At 46.1% G+C, this 19025-nt stretch overlaps 8 protein-coding genes across 8 annotated transcripts; 3 read left to right on the top strand and 5 right to left on the bottom strand.

Moving 5' to 3' along the window:
* Positions 1–816: 816 nt before the first annotated feature.
* On the bottom strand, positions 817–1479 carry TRUGW13939_05997 (uncharacterized protein; the record flags this gene model as incomplete). The annotated part of the gene is made up of 1 exon (XM_035489154.1): positions 817–1479. The coding sequence occupies one exon, from the start codon at positions 1477–1479 to the stop codon at positions 817–819; it is 663 nt and encodes a 220-aa protein (XP_035345047.1).
* A 1006-nt stretch (positions 1480–2485) lies between these two features.
* Positions 2486–3226, bottom strand: TRUGW13939_05996 (uncharacterized protein; the record flags this gene model as incomplete). Its single annotated transcript, XM_035489153.1, has 1 exon — positions 2486–3226. The coding sequence occupies one exon, from the start codon at positions 3224–3226 to the stop codon at positions 2486–2488; it is 741 nt and encodes a 246-aa protein (XP_035345046.1).
* A 621-nt stretch (positions 3227–3847) lies between these two features.
* On the top strand, positions 3848–4324 carry TRUGW13939_05995 (uncharacterized protein; the record flags this gene model as incomplete). The annotated part of the gene is made up of 1 exon (XM_035489152.1): positions 3848–4324. One exon carries the CDS (start codon positions 3848–3850, stop codon positions 4322–4324), a length of 477 nt encoding a protein of 158 aa, XP_035345045.1.
* Positions 4325–4588: 264 nt separating this feature from the next.
* Positions 4589–4902, top strand: TRUGW13939_05994 (uncharacterized protein; the record flags this gene model as incomplete). Its single annotated transcript, XM_035489151.1, has 3 exons — positions 4589–4591; positions 4640–4775; positions 4829–4902. 3 exons carry the CDS (start codon positions 4589–4591, stop codon positions 4900–4902), a joined length of 213 nt encoding a protein of 70 aa, XP_035345044.1.
* A 178-nt stretch (positions 4903–5080) lies between these two features.
* On the bottom strand, positions 5081–6409 carry TRUGW13939_05993 (uncharacterized protein; the record flags this gene model as incomplete). Its single annotated transcript, XM_035489150.1, has 1 exon — positions 5081–6409. One exon carries the CDS (start codon positions 6407–6409, stop codon positions 5081–5083), a length of 1329 nt encoding a protein of 442 aa, XP_035345043.1.
* A 377-nt stretch (positions 6410–6786) lies between these two features.
* On the bottom strand, positions 6787–11147 carry TRUGW13939_05992 (uncharacterized protein; the record flags this gene model as incomplete). The annotated part of the gene is made up of 11 exons (XM_035489149.1): positions 6787–7117; positions 7187–7411; positions 7481–7709; positions 7762–7829; positions 7886–8148; positions 8221–8301; positions 8358–8459; positions 8531–8816; positions 9761–10359; positions 10424–11000; positions 11065–11147. Coding segments are annotated over 11 exons (2844 nt in total), but the record flags the coding sequence as incomplete, so codon positions are not given.
* Positions 11148–12242: 1095 nt separating this feature from the next.
* Positions 12243–12524, top strand: TRUGW13939_05991 (uncharacterized protein; the record flags this gene model as incomplete). The annotated part of the gene is made up of 1 exon (XM_035489148.1): positions 12243–12524. The coding sequence occupies one exon, from the start codon at positions 12243–12245 to the stop codon at positions 12522–12524; it is 282 nt and encodes a 93-aa protein (XP_035345041.1).
* A 764-nt stretch (positions 12525–13288) lies between these two features.
* On the bottom strand, positions 13289–18440 carry TRUGW13939_05990 (uncharacterized protein; the record flags this gene model as incomplete). Its single annotated transcript, XM_035489147.1, has 16 exons — positions 13289–14435; positions 14489–14630; positions 14684–14748; positions 14807–14857; positions 14907–14978; positions 15037–15154; positions 15204–15527; positions 15604–15766; positions 15815–15854; positions 15929–16595; positions 16655–16888; positions 16954–17233; positions 17284–17510; positions 17576–18107; positions 18196–18287; positions 18353–18440. The coding sequence occupies 16 exons, from the start codon at positions 18438–18440 to the stop codon at positions 13289–13291; spliced, it is 4242 nt and encodes a 1413-aa protein (XP_035345040.1).
* Between the last annotated feature and the right edge of the window lie 585 nt (positions 18441–19025).

Here is a 19025-nt window from a genome sequence, read left to right as displayed (position 1 = left end):
GTCGTCATAATGTATGTGTATACTACATCTTTTCAGATGTCAGGAAAAGCTACTATATCTTTTAAATAACTCACAAAATAGTTTATAAATAGTCTGATTTCAGACGAATAATATCCTCTCGTTCCACCGACCCCTGGTGGGACTGAGACGACTTGACCGTGGGGGAACCATGAGTGTGACGGAATTCAACTTTTTCTCTGCTAGGTTCATCGCGGATATAAATTTCATCTCGACCGTTGCAACCCTATTTGGTAAGGGTCTTTTCAGTCCTATATATTCTGGCTGATATCAAACCCTAATCACATGATACTGTAAAATTACAGGTTCTGTATCAAACATGTAAAATTCCAGACAGAGTACCAGCACCCAAAATAGAACCCTAGGATTTCTATAAGGTTCCATGCAAACAAGGCATCCTTTGAACTTGCAACTTGTTCTGCATCTTGCAGTTACTTCACTGCAGAGAGCCTACCGTTTCCCTGGGTGTCCATCTGGGGTCAAGTTGGTGGAAAGGCTAACAGCAAGGCTTCTTTTCGAAATGTCCACACGAACCTTAGTTGAGGAGCAACCGAGAGCTAATCAACCTCCGGGTGCTTTGAATTAGCGATATTACATGCAGCATCCGCCGTCACGGTCCAGGAAGCCAGAAAGGGCCAGGTGCCATCCCCCAATGTAATCAAAGGGTCGATTGCCCACCCCCTGTAGATTACGCCTTGGTTTGGCTCGGTGCTCCAAGTTTCTACAAACTAATGTCTACTTCAGATATTGCTTTAAGTATGGAATAGAAATATAACCATTCAATGGTAACTAGCAATGTTAATGGCGAATGGTCTTGATTTTTCCAAATGCAATGGCATAGGATGCCGGCAGAAGGAACACTAGTACACCGAACAAATGTAGAAGGACTACAGCGATCGGCTTGATGAACGTGGCGACTGGGACCCCCAGGTGTTCTAACAGCAATATTCCCGCAAAGAACGCGAGCAGACTTCTGGTGCTGAAAAGAACCTCCTTACGCGCCCAATGAAAGTCGGGGCGATTGCGGAACATAGTGTGCAAGTGTAGGTCGAGCATAAGGCGACCAACCAGCATCAATGCCAGGAAAACCCAGGGAGGCATGACGAGTTTCGGAGCTGCCAAAACTTGGCGTAGACCCCAGTCCACGCACGTAGAGGCTTGTACTACTGGCGTAGCAAACCAAATGTAGCGTGGCGTTTGCTTGGTTGCCATTAGGCCGAGAAAAGTTACCTCCCAGGTGATGTGTACCACCGGGTTCAGCATCGCCCACTTTCCGGGGACCAGTGTTGTCAGAAGTAAACCAACTGCTCCGTTAGCGGTGGCGAACAACAGGGCGCGCCCCCAGGGTAGGTCGAATTGGCACAGTTTCTCGCAAAATCTTTCGAAGGATCCTCGGGAAGCACCGATGCCACGGACAGGCAGCAGTCTATGAAGCCTGTCAAAGACAATATTGGAGACCATATAGAAGGCATAACATAGGAAGAAAGCGGTAACAGGGTGAGTCAGTCACTTCCTAGAAAGAAGTTATCTAGCGTCATTAGCTATTCAGGCGAGAAGTGAGGGAAATAAATTTTATTGGTAGATCTCTTACATGAATGGGTTCATTATGTCGATCACGTCCCCATTACTCCACTAAACTAGGGCAGTCAGGCATAGTCAACTGTTAATAACACTTTCGATATTATAGTTAATAAGAGATACTAGGAGTAGGGGTAGATCAAGCACTTATAGTGGTGTTCGATCATAGCACCATAAACTGAATGGTTAAGAGATAGAAAGTAGAGGCCAAGGTTAAAAAAAAGCAAATATATACACTCATAATTTGGATTACAACCAGCGGGCGCTAGGGCTCTCAGTGAGCAGCCTCGGGGGCCCTGTTTAGGGCTCCGCATGCTCCTAGAGCCGCTGTAATCCCTCTGGAGCTCGCCGGTCCTGCTCTGTGAACTCTCGTTCGTCTCCTGCCTTTCATTGTTGGTCCATTGAGTGGTGGCGTTTATGGTCGTCATCAAATTCAGTGATAACGGCTGCAGGTACTAATCGAAGAAAAAAGTGCTGCTGAATCGCTGCTATGGCAGATTATAGTTAACGAAACAAAAATGGTCATTGGAATACTTGGCCGAATTCAGGGAGAGAAGTAACCTAGGTTTGCAGGTTTCTGGTCCATGTAAAACAAATTGGACAGATCTTGATGGTTTTAGGGAGATGAAATACTTGGTCACTAGATAGTTCCCAACCCCTTGATTATATCACTCAGGTATTTATCTCTTTGTACTGTGTCTGTTGGAGATATGGCAGTGGGGGAATTAAATGCAACATTTGAGCTAATACACTGTTTCCTACATTGTAGCCAATGCAAAATCTCCTTGTTTTAAGAGAATTTGGTAGAATATAGCTGAATATATGGAGTTGTGGACTTATTTCCTCAAAAGGACCAATAGCTCCATCTATGACTTGCCACATGGACGTATTAAGGTCTCCCCGTGCGCATAAAAACATTCGACGGCCAGCTTCTCCCACGAAACTCGTCATCCACCCAAGCCTCCAGGTCTCGGCCCTCCTGTACAAATCCCAGCTTCTGATACACATGCCTCCCCATACTCGACGCCTCAGTGACAGCCTCAAGCCCCCCGCGCCTCTTCGCTTCCCCCAGTCCCCACTCCACAAGCTTACTCCCAATGCCCCGCCTCTGGAAAGCCGGATCAACAACACAGAGATCCATCACAAAAACCGCAGGAGAATCACTATTCTCAATCTCCCGCAGAACTTCAAGGCGCCGCCTGTGTAGCGAGGCATCCAGCTGGCACAGATACCGATGTTCGGTCGGATTATCGGGATAAAGCTTGTCGAGCAATTCCTGCTTCAGCCCCGTGGACGGTTTTTCACCGTATCCCTGTACATTACTCATTTGCACCCAGATAGCTACGCCTGCGATCTTTTCCTCGTTTCCATCGGAGCGGGGAGCGGTAGCCTTTACATAAAACGTGTTCAAATCCCCATTTCGGTCCGTCGTGATCGATAACCAGCGGGAGATAATGCGCGATATTGCTGCCTCGCGTCCCTCGGGATTATCCCAGCCAGGATTAAAGGCGCAAAAGATTCCGTCCGAGGTTTGTTGACCCAATGTCGCGGCCGTTATGTCGAAGAAGCGGGGCAAGTCGTCTGGGGTTGTTATGGGCTCGACGCGAACTGCCGGCTGACTAGTCGCCATTATTGCAATGTTGGATAGGGTGTATTGCCAAATTGATGGTAGTGAATGTTGTAAGTGTATGTAATAAGAACAGCTGGCAGTTGTCGAACATGTGGAGAGAGTGAAGTCCGGGCACACGTTTTGGACTTATATTTAGCAAAACGGGTCCTCGGTCCATGGCCTTTTACTACCTAGGAAATCAAGTTTCACCCCAAACTTGATTACCAGGGCAATATTACACAGGGGAAGAAGTGAATTCTTTCCACAATCTTGCACATCTACAAGATGCTACTATACTACGTTTTCACCCAGAAGTTCTTCTCGTCGATTAGATTGGTCTAGGCCCCAACGCGAGGTCCCCGAGACGTCAAGGGATGGAGAAATAAAAGGTGAGTATAGGTGCTGTCTGATAACATGATCTTCATGCCCCAATTCTTTGCTGTGCGTAAAAACTGGAATCGGTGTTAGGCAAGGGATGAAATCGGACAGATACCAAAAAGGAGGTTGAAGCATAAGGCAGATAAAATAACACATGGATCTTCACACCTTATGAAGTTTCAAAATATTCAGAATACATATATTTTGAGTCAACGCCTAGTCTTGAAAAGCCGATATTTATTTTTTACTTTTTACTTTTAGAGAATGTCGTCTCCATTCGCTCAGCGCCAAACCACCGAGAGAGCAGATGAAGAGATTCCTTTGCTCAAGAACTTCAAAGATCAGCAATCCCATATTCTACCACGGAAGGAACTCCTGGTAGTTTTCTCTGCCTTGGCATTGATTTATTTCACCTCGTTTCTGGACCAGACCGCCCTATCCACCTCCCTACCTGCCATTGCGGCGGGACTAAATATTGGATCATCTATCTCATGGGTTACCGCCAGCTTCCTCACGACGAGCACGAGCATCCGGTTAATCAATGGTGTCCTGTTTGATATTTTTGGTCGCAAAATATATCTCCTTGGAGCATTGGTACTTATGGCGCTGGGGAACCTGCTATCCGGCTTCTCTCAGACACCTGCACAGCTATATGCCACAAGAGCGTTCAGTGGTCTGGGAGCCGAGGCTATTAACGCGCTTGTACAGATTTCTATCTCGGACATTACTACCCTGGAGTAACGGGGATACTATTTTGTACTTCTGGGAATCACGGTGGCACTGGGGAACGGACTGGGACCCCCTGTGGGCGGCTTGCTCACAGAATATACCTCCTGGCGTTGGGCGTTTTGGTTCATCTGTCCGTTGGCCGCGGTTGCAACCTATTTTGGTATTGTGTTTCCACGCTCTGATATAGAGGGTGATGTATGGACGAAGCTATGGAAGGTAGACTGGTTCGGCATGTATACTAGCATGCTAGCCACCGTGTTGATACTGATAAGTGCGATGGTACGAGGAATTATAGTGCTACAAGACGGGTGCTAATTTTTGATTTAGATCCCCATTTCGCAGGGGGGTTCAACCATTCCATGGAATTCGCCGGCAGGTATCACAATGCTTACATTCGGAGCGATGCTTTTTGCGGTCTTCCTAATTGGAGAATGGCGACGGGTGAAACTGCCACTTCTCCCCAGTATGCTAATGCTATCATAAAAATTTTCCTTGGTCGTACACTAACAGAATAAGTGCCTTTATTCCAGTACAACTACTCTACAAATATCCTGCTAGGCGCGAACATCTTGATCGGCCGGGTCTTCTAGGGCAACCTTCTCTATATCCCGCCTACTTCCAGAACGTCCACGGGTGTCACCCTCGTAAAATTTCCGAGCCCAGCCAAACATGGTAATATCTCTTACTTGAATTAGCATGATTCCCCTCCACACAAGAAGTGGTTTTATTTCATATAAGTGGGTGTCAGCCATGGTCACATTTGCCTATTCAATCACGCCCCAAGGCATGCTCTATCAATTTGCGATACCCTTCAACAGCGTCTTCCAGGTCTCCAACAGTCAGTGCTTCGACGTCAGAGTGAGCAACAAGAATACTACCAGGACCATACAAGTACCGTTTCACCGGTCTGTCACCACTGCCCCGAATCTTCAGATTGCGTACATCTGTTCCATAGTTTACTGTCGTGACATTGAACCCATCTATGTCGGCATCAAGGTCCACCGGCGCTGTACCTCCAGTAAAAAAATCAACCCTAATATCAGTATCATCGCCCTCAATCAGCTTTTCTACAGCCTTGTACACAATTTCCCTAGCCTCATCTGGCGTTCCCGCGGAAAGTCGCACAAAAAAAGTCGCCTCTGCAACCGCCGGCACTACATTCCCTGCAATACCACCGTGTAGAACACCCAAGTTAATAGTTGTATTCCCGTATTTGGCACTCGACGGCAACCCTCCATCTTCCACAGCTATATCTCCCAGCTTCTCCACAAACGAAGCCACCGGCAAGAGCGCCGAAATCGCATTTCGTCCTTTCCACGGATACCCCGAATGCGCGGCTTTCCCGATCGAAGTGATCGTGAAACCGAAGCCGCCCTTGTGGCCCGAAACAAGGTTTAATTCAGTCGGTTCTCCGAATATCACGGTGTGAAATGATGGCGGTGAGGTATTGTATTCAGAGTTGGAGAAGGTTTTCATTCCCACTCCGCTGTTTTCTTCGCCGACGACGAAAAGAAGACCTAGGGATGGTGGATCTTTAGTCACGTCGTGCCGGGCTATTGTTTCTAGGACTGCGAATATTTGGGCGACAATGCTCCCCTTTGCATCTACCGTACCACGGCCGTTAATGGTAATTATTCTCCTATCGTTTTCAGAAGAGTTGATATTTGGATAGGTCAGTCCATATGGAATATATGGTGGCACGGTGTCGATGTGAGAGGTCAACAGTACATCAGGCAAAGAGTTATTGCCGATATAGGCGTAAATATTGAATCTCCTTTTCTCATGCCTATCTCCTATTGCAGCTGGTACTGGTTGTTTCACAACGGTAAAGTTGTTTCGTTCCAGGAAATTGATAATATAGTGGCCAACCTCATTCTCATTGCCGCTGATGGATTCGATATTTACAATATCGCGATGCAAGGATAGTAGAGGAGATGAGTCGATGACGTGGTTTAATTGGCGTAATTCATTAGAAGAAGTTTTTGTGATTGCAGTGTCCACGCCTAATGGGTGTTGTACTTCTACATGTCGAGGAAAAAGGTCTCTGACCGCAAAAGCAGCTTGGATAATGGTAAACAAAGTGATGAAATCGACCATTGTTGTCTCAGATGTAGAGTAGATTAACATAACGTTTGAAGACAAGTGTGAACGACAGGTTTAGTGAAATGCTTTGGCCTTGAAATATTATTGAAACCGGCTATCTCGCTAATAATATCATTATCCCCCGCAATTGCGTTTTTGTCGGCCTCTGCATAGTGTATACACCAGACATGCAATCTATGGCACTAAAATACGAGCTCTTTAAACCTTGATTGCTAAAACTCTATCGGGATTGTACTACGTGCTCTGAAGAAGATTTATCGTCATTCCTCTAGTCACCGCACCCCCTTCCACGATCTCGTAAAATCTGAAGCTATCTGCGCATATATGCGGTTATAATTTATCTCGCAACGAATCTAGGTAACCCCTAGAAATCACCTCTTCCCAGACCTATGAATATCAACATCATCCAAAAGAGCCTCATTCCTCTTCGCTGCCTCAATCCTAGCCCTTTTGATCCTGCGCGTGTCCACATCAGCGCGCCACGTGAAACTCCAGGTAATAATATTCATGATAATCGCCGCGCCAATAAACCCCATCGCAATAGCGAACGAAGTCGTATAGTGAGGCGCGAATCGGGAATTGAAGAGCTGCGATCCAACTGCGCCCCCGATCTGACCATAGCTGTTCGCAAATGCAATGGCGAAGGCGGAGCCTGTGGCTCCTTCGGTGGTTTGGACGCGCCATGGCCACATCATTGTGTACCTAGAGACAGGTTTTTAATATGTAGTTTCGCCTTATGATAATGTGGTAGCTATATGGATGATGACATACCATGCCGTTGAAAACCCGCCTGCAATAACGGTTGCAGCGTATACCCCCCCGTTACTTGGGAATTTATACAGCACTGCGTAACAAGCTTGGATAACGATCATGAAGCCGAGTGGAATCAATGGCTGCGGGATTCTACCAGTGTCTGTGACGATGCCAAAAAACACTGTTACAACCACAGAAAATATGGCATGCGGAATATTCAAAAGCTGGGTTTGGGCAAGCGTGCTACTCGGTTTCGATGGTTAATCTGTGTCGTTTCACACAAGAAGGGCAAGAATTATAAGGCTGACTCACCTGAATCCCAAATTTGCGATAACGGTTGGTTGGTAAAATGAGAGCCCCGTTGTGCCAATGGTGTAGAATGCCCAGCATAGAAGAAACAGCCAGATACGTTTGTCCCGAAGAGCTCTGAGAAGTTCACGGGCATCGAAATTGGCTTCGGCTGCGCGGGGAGAGTTACGTGGAAGCCGAGCTTGAATGAAACTCTTCTCGCGATCTGTAATCCACGATGCAGTGGAAGGGACTGAATAGTGTCAGCTTCAACATCCAAGGCGAATCAGCGTCTGGGGAAGTACAATCAGGGAGAAAGAAGTATGTGAATATTCCCAACAACACGGTGAAAGTGCCCTCGGTTAGAATAAGCCTGCTCCAATTAGAAACTGCATCACAATATGATTCGCGAAGTTAAAGGGGGGATACCATTTCCATCCAGATAGTCCACGGGCTACAACTCCGTTAAAAGCAAAAGCAAGTACTCCGCTAACCACAGAACTGAAATTCCCAAGCACTGTCACTAGCACAATTCGTGGCGCAATTTCGTCTGGTCGATACCAGTAGCACAGCTGTAGGAGCATCCCCGGCCATAGACCAGCCTCGAAAAGTCCAAGGAAGAAACGGACTGCATAGAGACCTTCCTTATTCCGGACTGCAGCGTGGCAGCATAGAACGATTCCCCAGGAGATCTATCAGTGAACATCAGTTTTCTAGTTTTGTCCTCCACGTAGTAAAAACTACTATGAACTAGAGTTGCATACCATTATTCGAGCTTGCCAGACCGATGGCCGCATTTTTTTGAGCAGCAGATTTGACGGTGTCTCTGCTAATATGTATGGAATCTGTGTCAGGCAAATTTAGGGTTAGACGTCACGTAGCACTCCGGGGTTATACTTACATAATACATGGCGGTGACGAGATTGTACTCATTTGCTGTCATATGAAGCTCTGTCATAATATTATGCGATGTTCCCTTATCCATAATGCGTGCATTCGAGACCTGTCCAAGACCAAAATTAAAACCAAGCGCTACGCAAGTCCAGAACCGACCTGGTTTGTGGGAAAACATACATTTGTAAAGTCAACGGTTTTGATCATATAGATGACGGACAAGAGCGGAATCAGATGCCAATCAATACGCCTAATCAGTTTCTTTTCCTCCTCACTGCTTAATATGACGCGGTCTCTCATGAGATTACCGTCATAGCCTGAAATCGACCGAGAATCCTCTTCATTACCGCCATTGTATGCTGGGGGATCTTGATTTCGTGCAACGATGTGCAAATACTTTTCTCCAGCAGCAACTGGAAGCTCCTCCGAATACGAAATAGCTGGATCTTTAGGTTTCCTTTCTTGGCTTTTAGAGTCGGTGGAAATCGGCTCGCTCTTTTGTGAAATCTCGTGCGGAGACATGATGTTTTACGACGCTTGTATTTCAGATGATATTTAAACAGCAACAATTGATACGGCTCATGCCGCCAGCTTTATACTCCCTATCTCGCCTATTTTGGATATGATTATCCCTGCATGGAACCGCGCCAGTCAATGCGATACGATGCCGTTATCGTAAGCATAAATGGTGGAAGTCGCCTTTTACGGTATGGCGTGAAGTTTCATGCAGGTGGTATCACGCCATTCAAGGTTACAAATATCGACATTGTGATAAATCCACAGATGATAGGATAAAAGTCAACTGTCAACACGAGGTATTCGTGTTTAATTTTAAGAATTAATGGCCGACCAACTTATCGGCATCGCTCACCAGCGCCGTCTATGATAATATGTCCTTTAGTCGCTGCTGGATAGAGTCTTTTTTTTAAATAATATATATTAAATGGAGATATCAGACTTGCATTCCTTTCTTGATTATACCAAGGTTTGTGGTATTTTAAAATGTAAAAATTCGAAATATAGCAAATATCTAGGTACCTCAATCTTAAAACTTGAATTTAGAAACACGCTACAGACATCTCTTATCATTCTCTTTCACAGAACACGAGACAGGTCTTAGGCATGACTGCCCAAGACCTGTACCAAGAGTAGACAACATCGTAGATACTGGAAAGCTTCTTCAATCTGTATGGTCAGCTAGTCGGAGGATACTGGTGTAGCGATAAACGCCCGCTCCTCTCCGAAAAGTGTGGAGCGAGCTCCTTCAATGTGAAATCAATCAATCAGAAGCCACGATCCCGAAGGGCTCTATGTCGATAAGTTCAACTCCCTTACATCTCAAATCAAGGATATATATATATATATATATATACATCCGTTCCGTGATCGACAGCTCAAGCCCTTACTTACAGCACATGCAGATTCGGCGTAATTCCAGTTCCAGTGAAACTTTCAATCAGTTTCTTATTACCTCTCTTCAATACCAGCTTCATCACTGCACAGCCGACAATACTCAACCCGGAAAACGCAATCATCAAAACCATGGCGAGCACATAACGTGGCGCGTCCTGGGAGCGGAAAAAGTACGGGCTCCAGATGTTCCCAAGCTGGCCCATCAAGTTAATGATAGCCGTGGCACAGGGACGCCTTTCGGGCGTTTGACTGACAGATGCGGCGGCCCAGGTGTATACCATTGAATTTGCTGAGAAGGTGTCTGTGATGTATAAGAACGAGGAAAAGTATAAAACGGTGTGGTTGGTAGGCAGCGATGCGACTGAGATAATGAATCCGACAGCGGCAAGAGCCATGAGGCCGCCAATATGATAGCCACGATCTTCGAGGTGGTCGCTAGAGTATGCGCTGATAAGGGCTACGATTGCTGAGAGAAGGTATGGTGGTACAGTGCAAACCAATGTAAGGGTTGTGTCGCCCAGGTCTAAACCTTTGACGATAGTCGGGTAGAAATTGTTGAAGCCATAAGCAATATGGTTGCTGCAGAGAATGATTGCCTGTTTAATTTGTCAGTTGTTGAAGAAAAAAAAAACGACCCCTTTTCTTTGGGTTTTCACTCACAAATATCCACACGCGGAAATCTGACACTGCTGTGCGTAGACCGTACCAGACTGAGTTCTCAGATACTTGGTTGGACACTTGATCTCTAATCATACGGTTCTTTGCAATACGGTGCTCTTCTGTCGTAAAAAGCCAATTTGACGAGCCAGTTTCTGCACCGGGCATATCTGGAAGGAGGAAGAAACCACACAAGCCTGCGACAAAGCTGCCCGCGCCCTCGATCATGAACAGCCATCGCCAACCTTTGATGCCGTGAGCTCCATCCAGCCCTGAAAAAATACCGGCAGCGAGCAATCCCGAAAACGCAGTGGCGAGAATAAGTCCCGAGTAGAGAATGGCAGTCCGGAAAGCAAGTTCCTTTTTTGTATACCAACAGGGGAGCAAGTAGAATGCACCGGGAAAGAACGGTCCCCCGGCAACCCCCAGAAAAAGACGCACGAGAATCAGGCCAGTGTAATTGTGAGCACCAGCTGTTGCAGCCGATATGCACGACCAAAGACAAATCCAGAAGGGGATGTAGAGCGATGGTCGAATACGAGTGATGAGCATGTTACTCGGTAATTGCATGATCATGTAGCTATTTCGAAAAGAATACCGTAGTCAGCCGAGGAAGCATACAAAATAGAGAAATGGTGTCTAACCCGACATTAAGAATCGAAACAGCAGTGTTGAACTCTTCGCCCAGAAGACCCAGATCCGCTTCGAAGCTGTCCAGCTTTGCTTGTCTATGGGGTCCTTATGTCAGCCTCGGACAAGGGCAAATCGGCCTCTTTTCGCTGGATATCGTCAAGGTGCTCTGATTGGCCAATCTCTTTGTCCGCCATGGCTATTTACTTTTGGCTAAGATATAGAAAAGCCGATAGTGAAAATATTTGACAACTGAGTGTTAGATTGATGATATAAAGAGTATTCTCTTCCTGGCTTTATTCAAACCTCCTCCTGCAGCAATGATATTCTCTGGGGGGAGGGGGGGTGCATTTGCCACTCATGGACTGTAGGCCCTTAGCACTGCCAAGCATGGGGTCCGGGGTAATCTGCGAGGGGCCTAATGGAACACGAGGTTTGTTTCCGGCTATTTTACAGAATGTTTCCCTGTTCATCTTCGTTGTTTTGTAGAGTCTGGAGTAGATTTGGAAACGATTGCCCTAACATTTGGAGAGTCCTGTGGAGGTATCTCAAGCAGTTTGTCATTCTCTACACACATTCCGCCTGTAACTAGTAAATGTTTTCGACATGGCTACCTAATCCTCCCCCTCTTCAGTTAAAGTCTGCCAGTTCGGTAATACAGGAGTAATGGTATCTCTACGATGTGGGTTGGAGCAACTTGGTTTTCGCCTTTATCTCTCATCTCACCGACCACCCTTCCTCTGCTGAAGCTTTTCCATGCGTTTTCTGCCTTGTCCGCTCGTCCACCCCTCAGCGCGACCAATCTGTGTATTTTCATTTTGGTCGTGCTGTCGGTCCATCCTCATCAGGGAATCTAGGCCATCCTTTCCCGGTTAACAAGTTCAGAGGAAGATGACTTGTTCAGAGCGGTATGTGGCTTCAACGACCCTCCCTTCATCTGTTTCTATTCCCTTGCACCAGCTGACCCCAAAAACCGGTTTATCCTCTCCCTGCGATCAGATATACTGACGTTGAACAGTGAACGCAGTGTGCTCGAGACGGCTTGCTGCAAGGAGCCTCACGTACGTACTACCACCACGGCCACCACAATCAGGGACCATCTCGAGTGGAGAGTGAAGGAGGTGACGGCGTGTCAATTGGAGGAAGGCCGTCTGGTCTACCGGGTGGAGTGGGAAGACGGTTATCTCCCAACATGGGACAACCTCTGTCATGCGCCATTCCACCTATTGTACTTGTGCAGCTCGAACGCCCCCAACCCTTCGGGCCAACTGGGCCGCTGGCTGGATATGGCTCTGGAGAAGAAGATCGTGTGCTCCCCACTAAGAATGATGGAACGCCCTGCCCTGTTCCAGACTACGTGAAGAAATTGTCCTTTTGGTCTAAACACGGGTATCTCCCCAACCAGCCCCCCGGAAGCGCCGATCATCCCATTGAGATCGCCTATTCGGAGGAAAAGGACGGTGAGACGGCATAAATATGTCGGTGAAATGCTTACGAGATGTCATCAAAAGAGTTATTCTATATCCTGACAGTAGAATAGAAATCGATTATATTAGATTTTTTTTGTCTTGATCTCGCTATAAAACCATCAAATATGTTAATGATACGAAGAAAATGATTTCAAGGCAACAGACAAGCCGAGAAGATATTCAGCCTCTTAGAATCTTGTTACTGCTCTGACCATGCCTTCTCCTCGTCCGAATACATAATACCAAGCATCTTCAGACCCATTGGTAGAGACAAGCCCCATAATGGACACAATCATCCAAGCAGCCGGGACCATCCAGCAAGTTTCGGGGTAGTGCACCACGGGATGTGCATGTCAGGATACTCCAGGGCAATAACCCAGCCGCGCCCAAATAAAATTGTTTCAAACCAATGTGGTTAAATAGAGTGGATACAGAAGGTTAGATAGATGAAATGGTGTGAAGTTGTAGAATGCAGTTGACATAAGCGTTGTGGACGCGGGGCGGTTCTGCTCTAGCTTCAATGTTGTCTACAACGGTCATTACTAGTTTGGAGCTTGGCAGGACAATATTAGTTACAATCTCCACTCTTAGTTCATAATCCACCACGGATTAGAATTTACGTCAAAACTCCATATATTGAGGTGTGACTTCGTAATCTAGAGTTATCGCACAGTGGGGTGTATGCACAGCCCAGTCCAGGAAAGATGACCCACAAAATGATTGATAGAGCTATAAACTGGCCGTTCTAATATAGCACAGAAAAGATGATCTAGCAGGCTTCATACAAGGTTCGGAAGATGGAAGGCCTGGACAGAAGGGCGTCAGGAGAGTCGAATTCTGCAAGTTTGCCGCCGTCCAGGACGGCTATTTTATCATAGTTGACGACACTCTTTAGCCTGTGCGCGATCATGATAATGCTATGGTTGTTGAACCGCTCGTGAAGGAGCCGCTGGATCAACTCGTCGGTATCGGCGTCGACACTGCTTGTTGGCTCGTCAAGTATCAGGATTGGGTTCTCCTGCAACATTGCTCTTGCGAGGCTGAAGAGCTGGATCTGTCCGTGGGAAAAGAGGCTACCGTCCATATGGGCGTCCAGACCCCCCTTGGTGCGGATCAGTTTCCACAGCTGGACCTGTTCGAGTGCAGCAATAATCTGCTCGTCCGAAGCTTGGCCGAGGGGATCTGCGTTGAAGCGCACAGTTCCCGTAAGCGAAAAGAAATCCTGTGGCAAGGTCACGTATTTAGAGCGAAGAAAATCTCGCGGTATCCTAGAGATATCGACGCAATCAATCATGATGGTACCTTCGGTAAGATCAATCATCCTTAAAAGAACGAGAAGAAGGGAGCTTTTTCCACTTCCGGTTCTTCCACAAATTGCAACTTTCTGGCCGTGCGTAACTGATAAAGTAACATTAGAAAGGACAGGAGAGTCGTTTGAGTTATATGCCGCGGATATTCCAATGAACGCCAAGTCACCCTTCACTGGCCATTCAGGCGACGGAATCTGGTCCTCTCCTGCTAAATTCTCAGATTCCGTATTCTCCGTAAATTCTTTGATCCTGCGAACTGCACCTAGCGATGTTTCTAAAAGTGTCCAGAAATTAACTAAGTTAGTAAGTGCGGTGCTTAAGTTCATGACGTTAACCATTGCAACACCTAAAAATCCAGCATTGATCCGCGAGCGTAAAGCTACGGCTAGTGATATGAGTAGAACAGCAACAATCGCAACGACTATATCCAAGACCAGAGTAAGCCATCTTTGGACGCATAGTAGTAGGTAGAATGGTTTTTGGGATATGTCAAGGAGCTGAAAATTCTTCTCAAAGGCAGCCTCAGACAAGCCGAATGCTCGTAACGTCGCCAATCCGGAAAGAGACTCAATGAAGTGAGAGTATAGGGGTGCCTTCGTTTCGAGGCTAGCCGATCCTGTTAGCCTTATTTGAAAGACTCCTGTACACCCATTACTTACTCGAGTAATCGCAATTGCCGGGATGTCCTCAAATAAAACTTCTGGATTCCATATACGAGTCCAACGAGGAATGGTATAGGTATTACCATGTACCAGACGGCAATTGAAGTAAGAATGAAGCTCCAGATAGTGTTGGCAAGCTCTGTGACCAAAATTAGCTATTATTTTAGCTGGAATTACATTCCAACAGCATACGAAATGAAGCGGAAATTATCGCATTTGGTAAGGTCATATCGAGAAGCCGCATGTCTTGGCTAAAACTGGTAAAAAAAAATTTAATTCTAGCCGTTCAGAATAATTCTTGAAGAGAAAACACACTGATTGACAATAATTCCGGTATCTATGCGGGTGAAAAAAGAGATTGGGGCACTGTAGTTCTATGAGCTAGTTTACCACATAATATGTATTCCCTTCCTACCTCATAGCAATCTTCAGAGCTGACCAGTGAAGGTGTTGCGAAGACCGTGGGACTATGATAACCATAAAATAACTATTAAGGTTAACCATGAAATATATGAAATATCCCGGATTGCCTCGCTAATACTTACAAGCAGGCAATTATAAGGGCTAGGGCATTGCACAGCGCAAACAGCCCGTATATAGGGAGCCAGTAGTCTAATCGCGAGCCTTCATCTTTGGATTGGGACCATATACTAAGCCATATGGCTATTATGCCTGGTGAGTACGTGTTATAAAATACGGGGAGCCCACTTACTTTGTAGGCCAGCAAAAGTGCTGGAACTGACGATTGAGGTAGCATAAAATGCCAGCCTCCACCAGCCCATAGATGCTCCGTAGAACCGATAAACACTCCAGTCTCCCTCCTGACGACGTGTTTCTCTACTAGCAAACCTAGGTTCCGAACTTGTATGCGATGTCATGCTTGTTGGTACTTGCGGCAGACCTTCGTTATCTGTACTGCCTAGTGTTGTTCTATCGTAGCGAGCCAGGCCATCAAGATATCGACCACTAGTACTCAGTTGCTCAAATGTTCCTTGCTTGGCAATACGGCCGTTTGAATTCAAGATTACGATGTGATCTGCGAGCGATAAGTAATTCACTTCTCCTATTAGCATGATGTCTAACATATGGTTTAGTTGTAGCCGTATACGAACTAGAATGTGTCGCTAATATGACAGTAGTCCCGGATTGGCGAAGTAATCCGTGCCGACTAAATAAACGGTTGCAAACCTTTTCTTCCGTCAGAGCGTCTAGTCCACTAAGAACATCGTCAAAAATTGCAAGCTGCTTTCTTGCATAGCTTGCTCGGGCCATTGACTGCCATTAATATTAACTATGGTCTGGATATTGGCTCTGGGAACCTACCAATCGTTGCCTCTGTCCACCACTCAGTTTCATACCCTTACTTCCGACGGTAGTTAGATCCCCGTCAGGCAGCTGCTGAAAGTCGTATCCAGTGCACAGGCATAGATGACTGACTTATACCAGATATCATCAAACTCCAAGTGTCCAATTATATTTTCTCGGAGTGTGCCGGATTTGATCCAAGGAATCTGGTCACAGAATGCGCTTTCTAGGGATAAAAGGCCCAAAGATCCTGCGAGATTGAATGTTTCACCGAGAATGCTTTTAAGCAACGTTGACTTGCCGCAGCCTACAGGACCGACCACAATAGTCAGCGACGACCCCGAAAGTTGTAAGTCGATACCCTGGATGATGGCTGGGCCGGTCTTGTGCCAGCCAAAGGAGGCGTCTCGAATGGCGACCATGGGTTTACATGTAGTAGTTGAGGTTTCTGTATCCGATTCATGGACTGGTCTTTTAAGCGATTGCAATTCCATCTGATCCTGGGCTGGGGCTGAGGCTGAAGGCTCTAGTTGTGCGTAGCTTTGTTTTCTTTCAGATGGTATAATCAATAGCCTCGAGTCGTGTCGGGGTTCTTTTTGTATGTATTCTTGGATCCGTTGAAAGCAACCCAGAGCCGAGTATAACTGGGGAATAGCATAGATCACATTGGCAATAGGCGAGGTTATAAGGCTCAAAATTGATAAAGATGTGAACGCCTGAGACACATTTAGGCCATTATGTCCTGAAACTGCAAAAGCCGTAAATGTGATTACAGGAATGATGATATTAGGCAAGTTCGCTATGGGACGTTAGCAACAGTCAAAAACTTGGCAATCAGGTTCGTAGTCGATCGCTTACTCAAGCAGGTATTTGTAACTGACAGTCTCCTATATCTCTTCGAGAGGTCTAGTTCAGCAACTCGCATCTTTTGGACAATCTGAGACAGTTTAAATGAAAGCCCAAGCATTTTGACGACTTTTATTGATCCAAGAAGCTCCGTTGTTAGGTTAACTCTCTTTTGAATGGCTTCTATCCATACCTTCTGGCGCATAGCTATGTATTGAGCAACCCAGAAAGAAGAGAGACTTGCCACTTAGACAGAAATGGAGGTGTTAGGTAATTCCAAAACAGAAAATAAAGTAGGAGAGAAGACCAACCGAGAGATATGAGCATTGGGTAGATACAGACAACACCCAGTTGCCGCTCCAGTAACCACACGGCTATTAATGCCTGGATCAGGCTCGCCCATAGCTCGTTCACAAAGCCCCATGTTTCAGCAATTCTTTCCACATCCGTACTCATCAATGTTAAGGCCGAAGATTCCTGAACATCGCTAATATTTAACTCCAGCATTTTCCGAAATATGACCCCTACGAGTCCACCTCGTATCATTGCCACAAGCCGGAACGTCAAGTGTTGATACCAACCAGTAAAGACCTGCACATGTAATTAGCATTAGTTTAGTCGAAGGATAGGGGTTTCCTAACAGTAATGCAGAGATACACCAAGCCATAGGCAGCAATGAGCCCATAGCCAGTGTTTTGTGACCCTAATACCACGGGATCGTTGATGTAGTTGATAGATTCTTGAATTAGGAATGGTTGAACAAGCTTTAGGGCAACCACACATATTCGGGGGACCACCGTGCCGAAAAAGGGCCACTTGAAGCTAAGGACTACGGCCTTAGCCAAAGCATTCTTGCCCCGTTTATTACCTATCGTTGTGTTATCAGCATTCACAGTTATGAGCATCAATATGGATGTTAGCAAAGAACCATACTTGTGTTCCATCCTGCTTGAATTTGCTCCGTAACTTCTATAGAAGACAGATTTTCACTAATTGGGAAGAGCTCATCGACTGAAAGGACACTCATAAATCCTTTGAGCAGTAGGGGGTTAAGCCAGCAGAATAAGGCGCGATTGAAGAGCCCGCCTGTAGATTCCGTAGAAGAACCTTTATATATTGGTATCAGAATGCTTCTCTTTTCCATAGATTCAAGAATCAGCATAACGAGCTTCAAAGCTACGATTGCAGCTAGAGTAGCTGCGACAGCGTCATGTTGCCGCAGAAGCCAATGTGTCCTCGCGCGCGCAATGTCGAATATCAAAGTTACCAGTATATATAAGGAAGTTAGAAAGGAAGGTCTGATGGATTTTTTGTGTTCCAAGTGCGATAGCAAAGCTATCACAAAAGCAGAAATGAGGCCCAATACAGCAGAGGTGATGGAAACCGATGGGAAGATGGTATACTTGGAGAGGCACCAGAGAAGCAGAAGTGCTAGTTGTAGGCATGCAAATACACTAATTACGACCTTCGTAGTATCAGCATATGTAGATGCTAAGGGCGTATAATCAATATGCCAGCTTGAATGTATGGAGAACAGCTGGTCGAAGCTTTACGTCTTGGCCGTACAGGTGCGCCAGCCGGAAAGGTGCGATCAACAGCAACAGCGCTGCCGGAGCAAGTGACAACATGCTCTCCTCGAATAGGACTACATGATGTTAACTGATTTTATAGTCGGGGTAGTAGCTGGAATTGTCTATTGTCTTTTCCTACCGGTAAAATCAAGTCCACCCCGACAATTTTGTGTCCTAACCTGAGGCCCAAACGAGCTATCACCGCAGATATCCTTAGGTGTAGGCATGACGGTTCATCCAAAGCCTGGTAGTCTGTACCTTTCAGGGGATTTTCCGAGGGCGCAGAGTCGATCAGTGCTGAGAAGTTGATCAGATCAAAGCAGATATATCATCAACTAATCGTGGTTCATAGCGGGGTAGAAAATAGTGGCCGTGAATGAAGATAGCGAGCATCCTTAGTGTTGGTTTCAGGCTGTCAGTGATAATTACTATCTTAGGCTAGTACAGATAAAGTTAATATGAAATGGTAGTTATAGGCATGGCTATTCTTACTAGCTTTAGGCAGCAATATTTTCATAATGAGGTATAATTGGTTAAAGAAAGAGTAAATGGATGAAGGTGATTTTAGATCTGTCTATATAAGTGAGTCTGCATATCACTAGCGCGAGAGGCCAGGGTAAATGAAATCACCACCACCTGTATAAGTGGCTATTCTGTACATTAGCTGGCTTGCGGGATTCCCGCTCTCTGCGCCATGTCATCAGCTCATCCAATGGGCAGAGAAGCGGGCCTCTGCATCCCTTCAGGTGTTCTGGTGCCTTCGGGTGCTTATGGGCGGAATGTATTGCGTTACCACCCTTAGAAATTGGCCA

The sequence above is a fragment of the Talaromyces rugulosus genome, chromosome III (assembly GCF_013368755.1).
Source record: "Talaromyces rugulosus chromosome III, complete sequence".
NCBI classification, from domain to species: domain Eukaryota; kingdom Fungi; phylum Ascomycota; class Eurotiomycetes; order Eurotiales; family Trichocomaceae; genus Talaromyces; species Talaromyces rugulosus.
The sequence above is the reverse complement of the archived record's forward strand: the minus strand, read 5'-3'. Positions and strand labels throughout refer to the sequence as shown.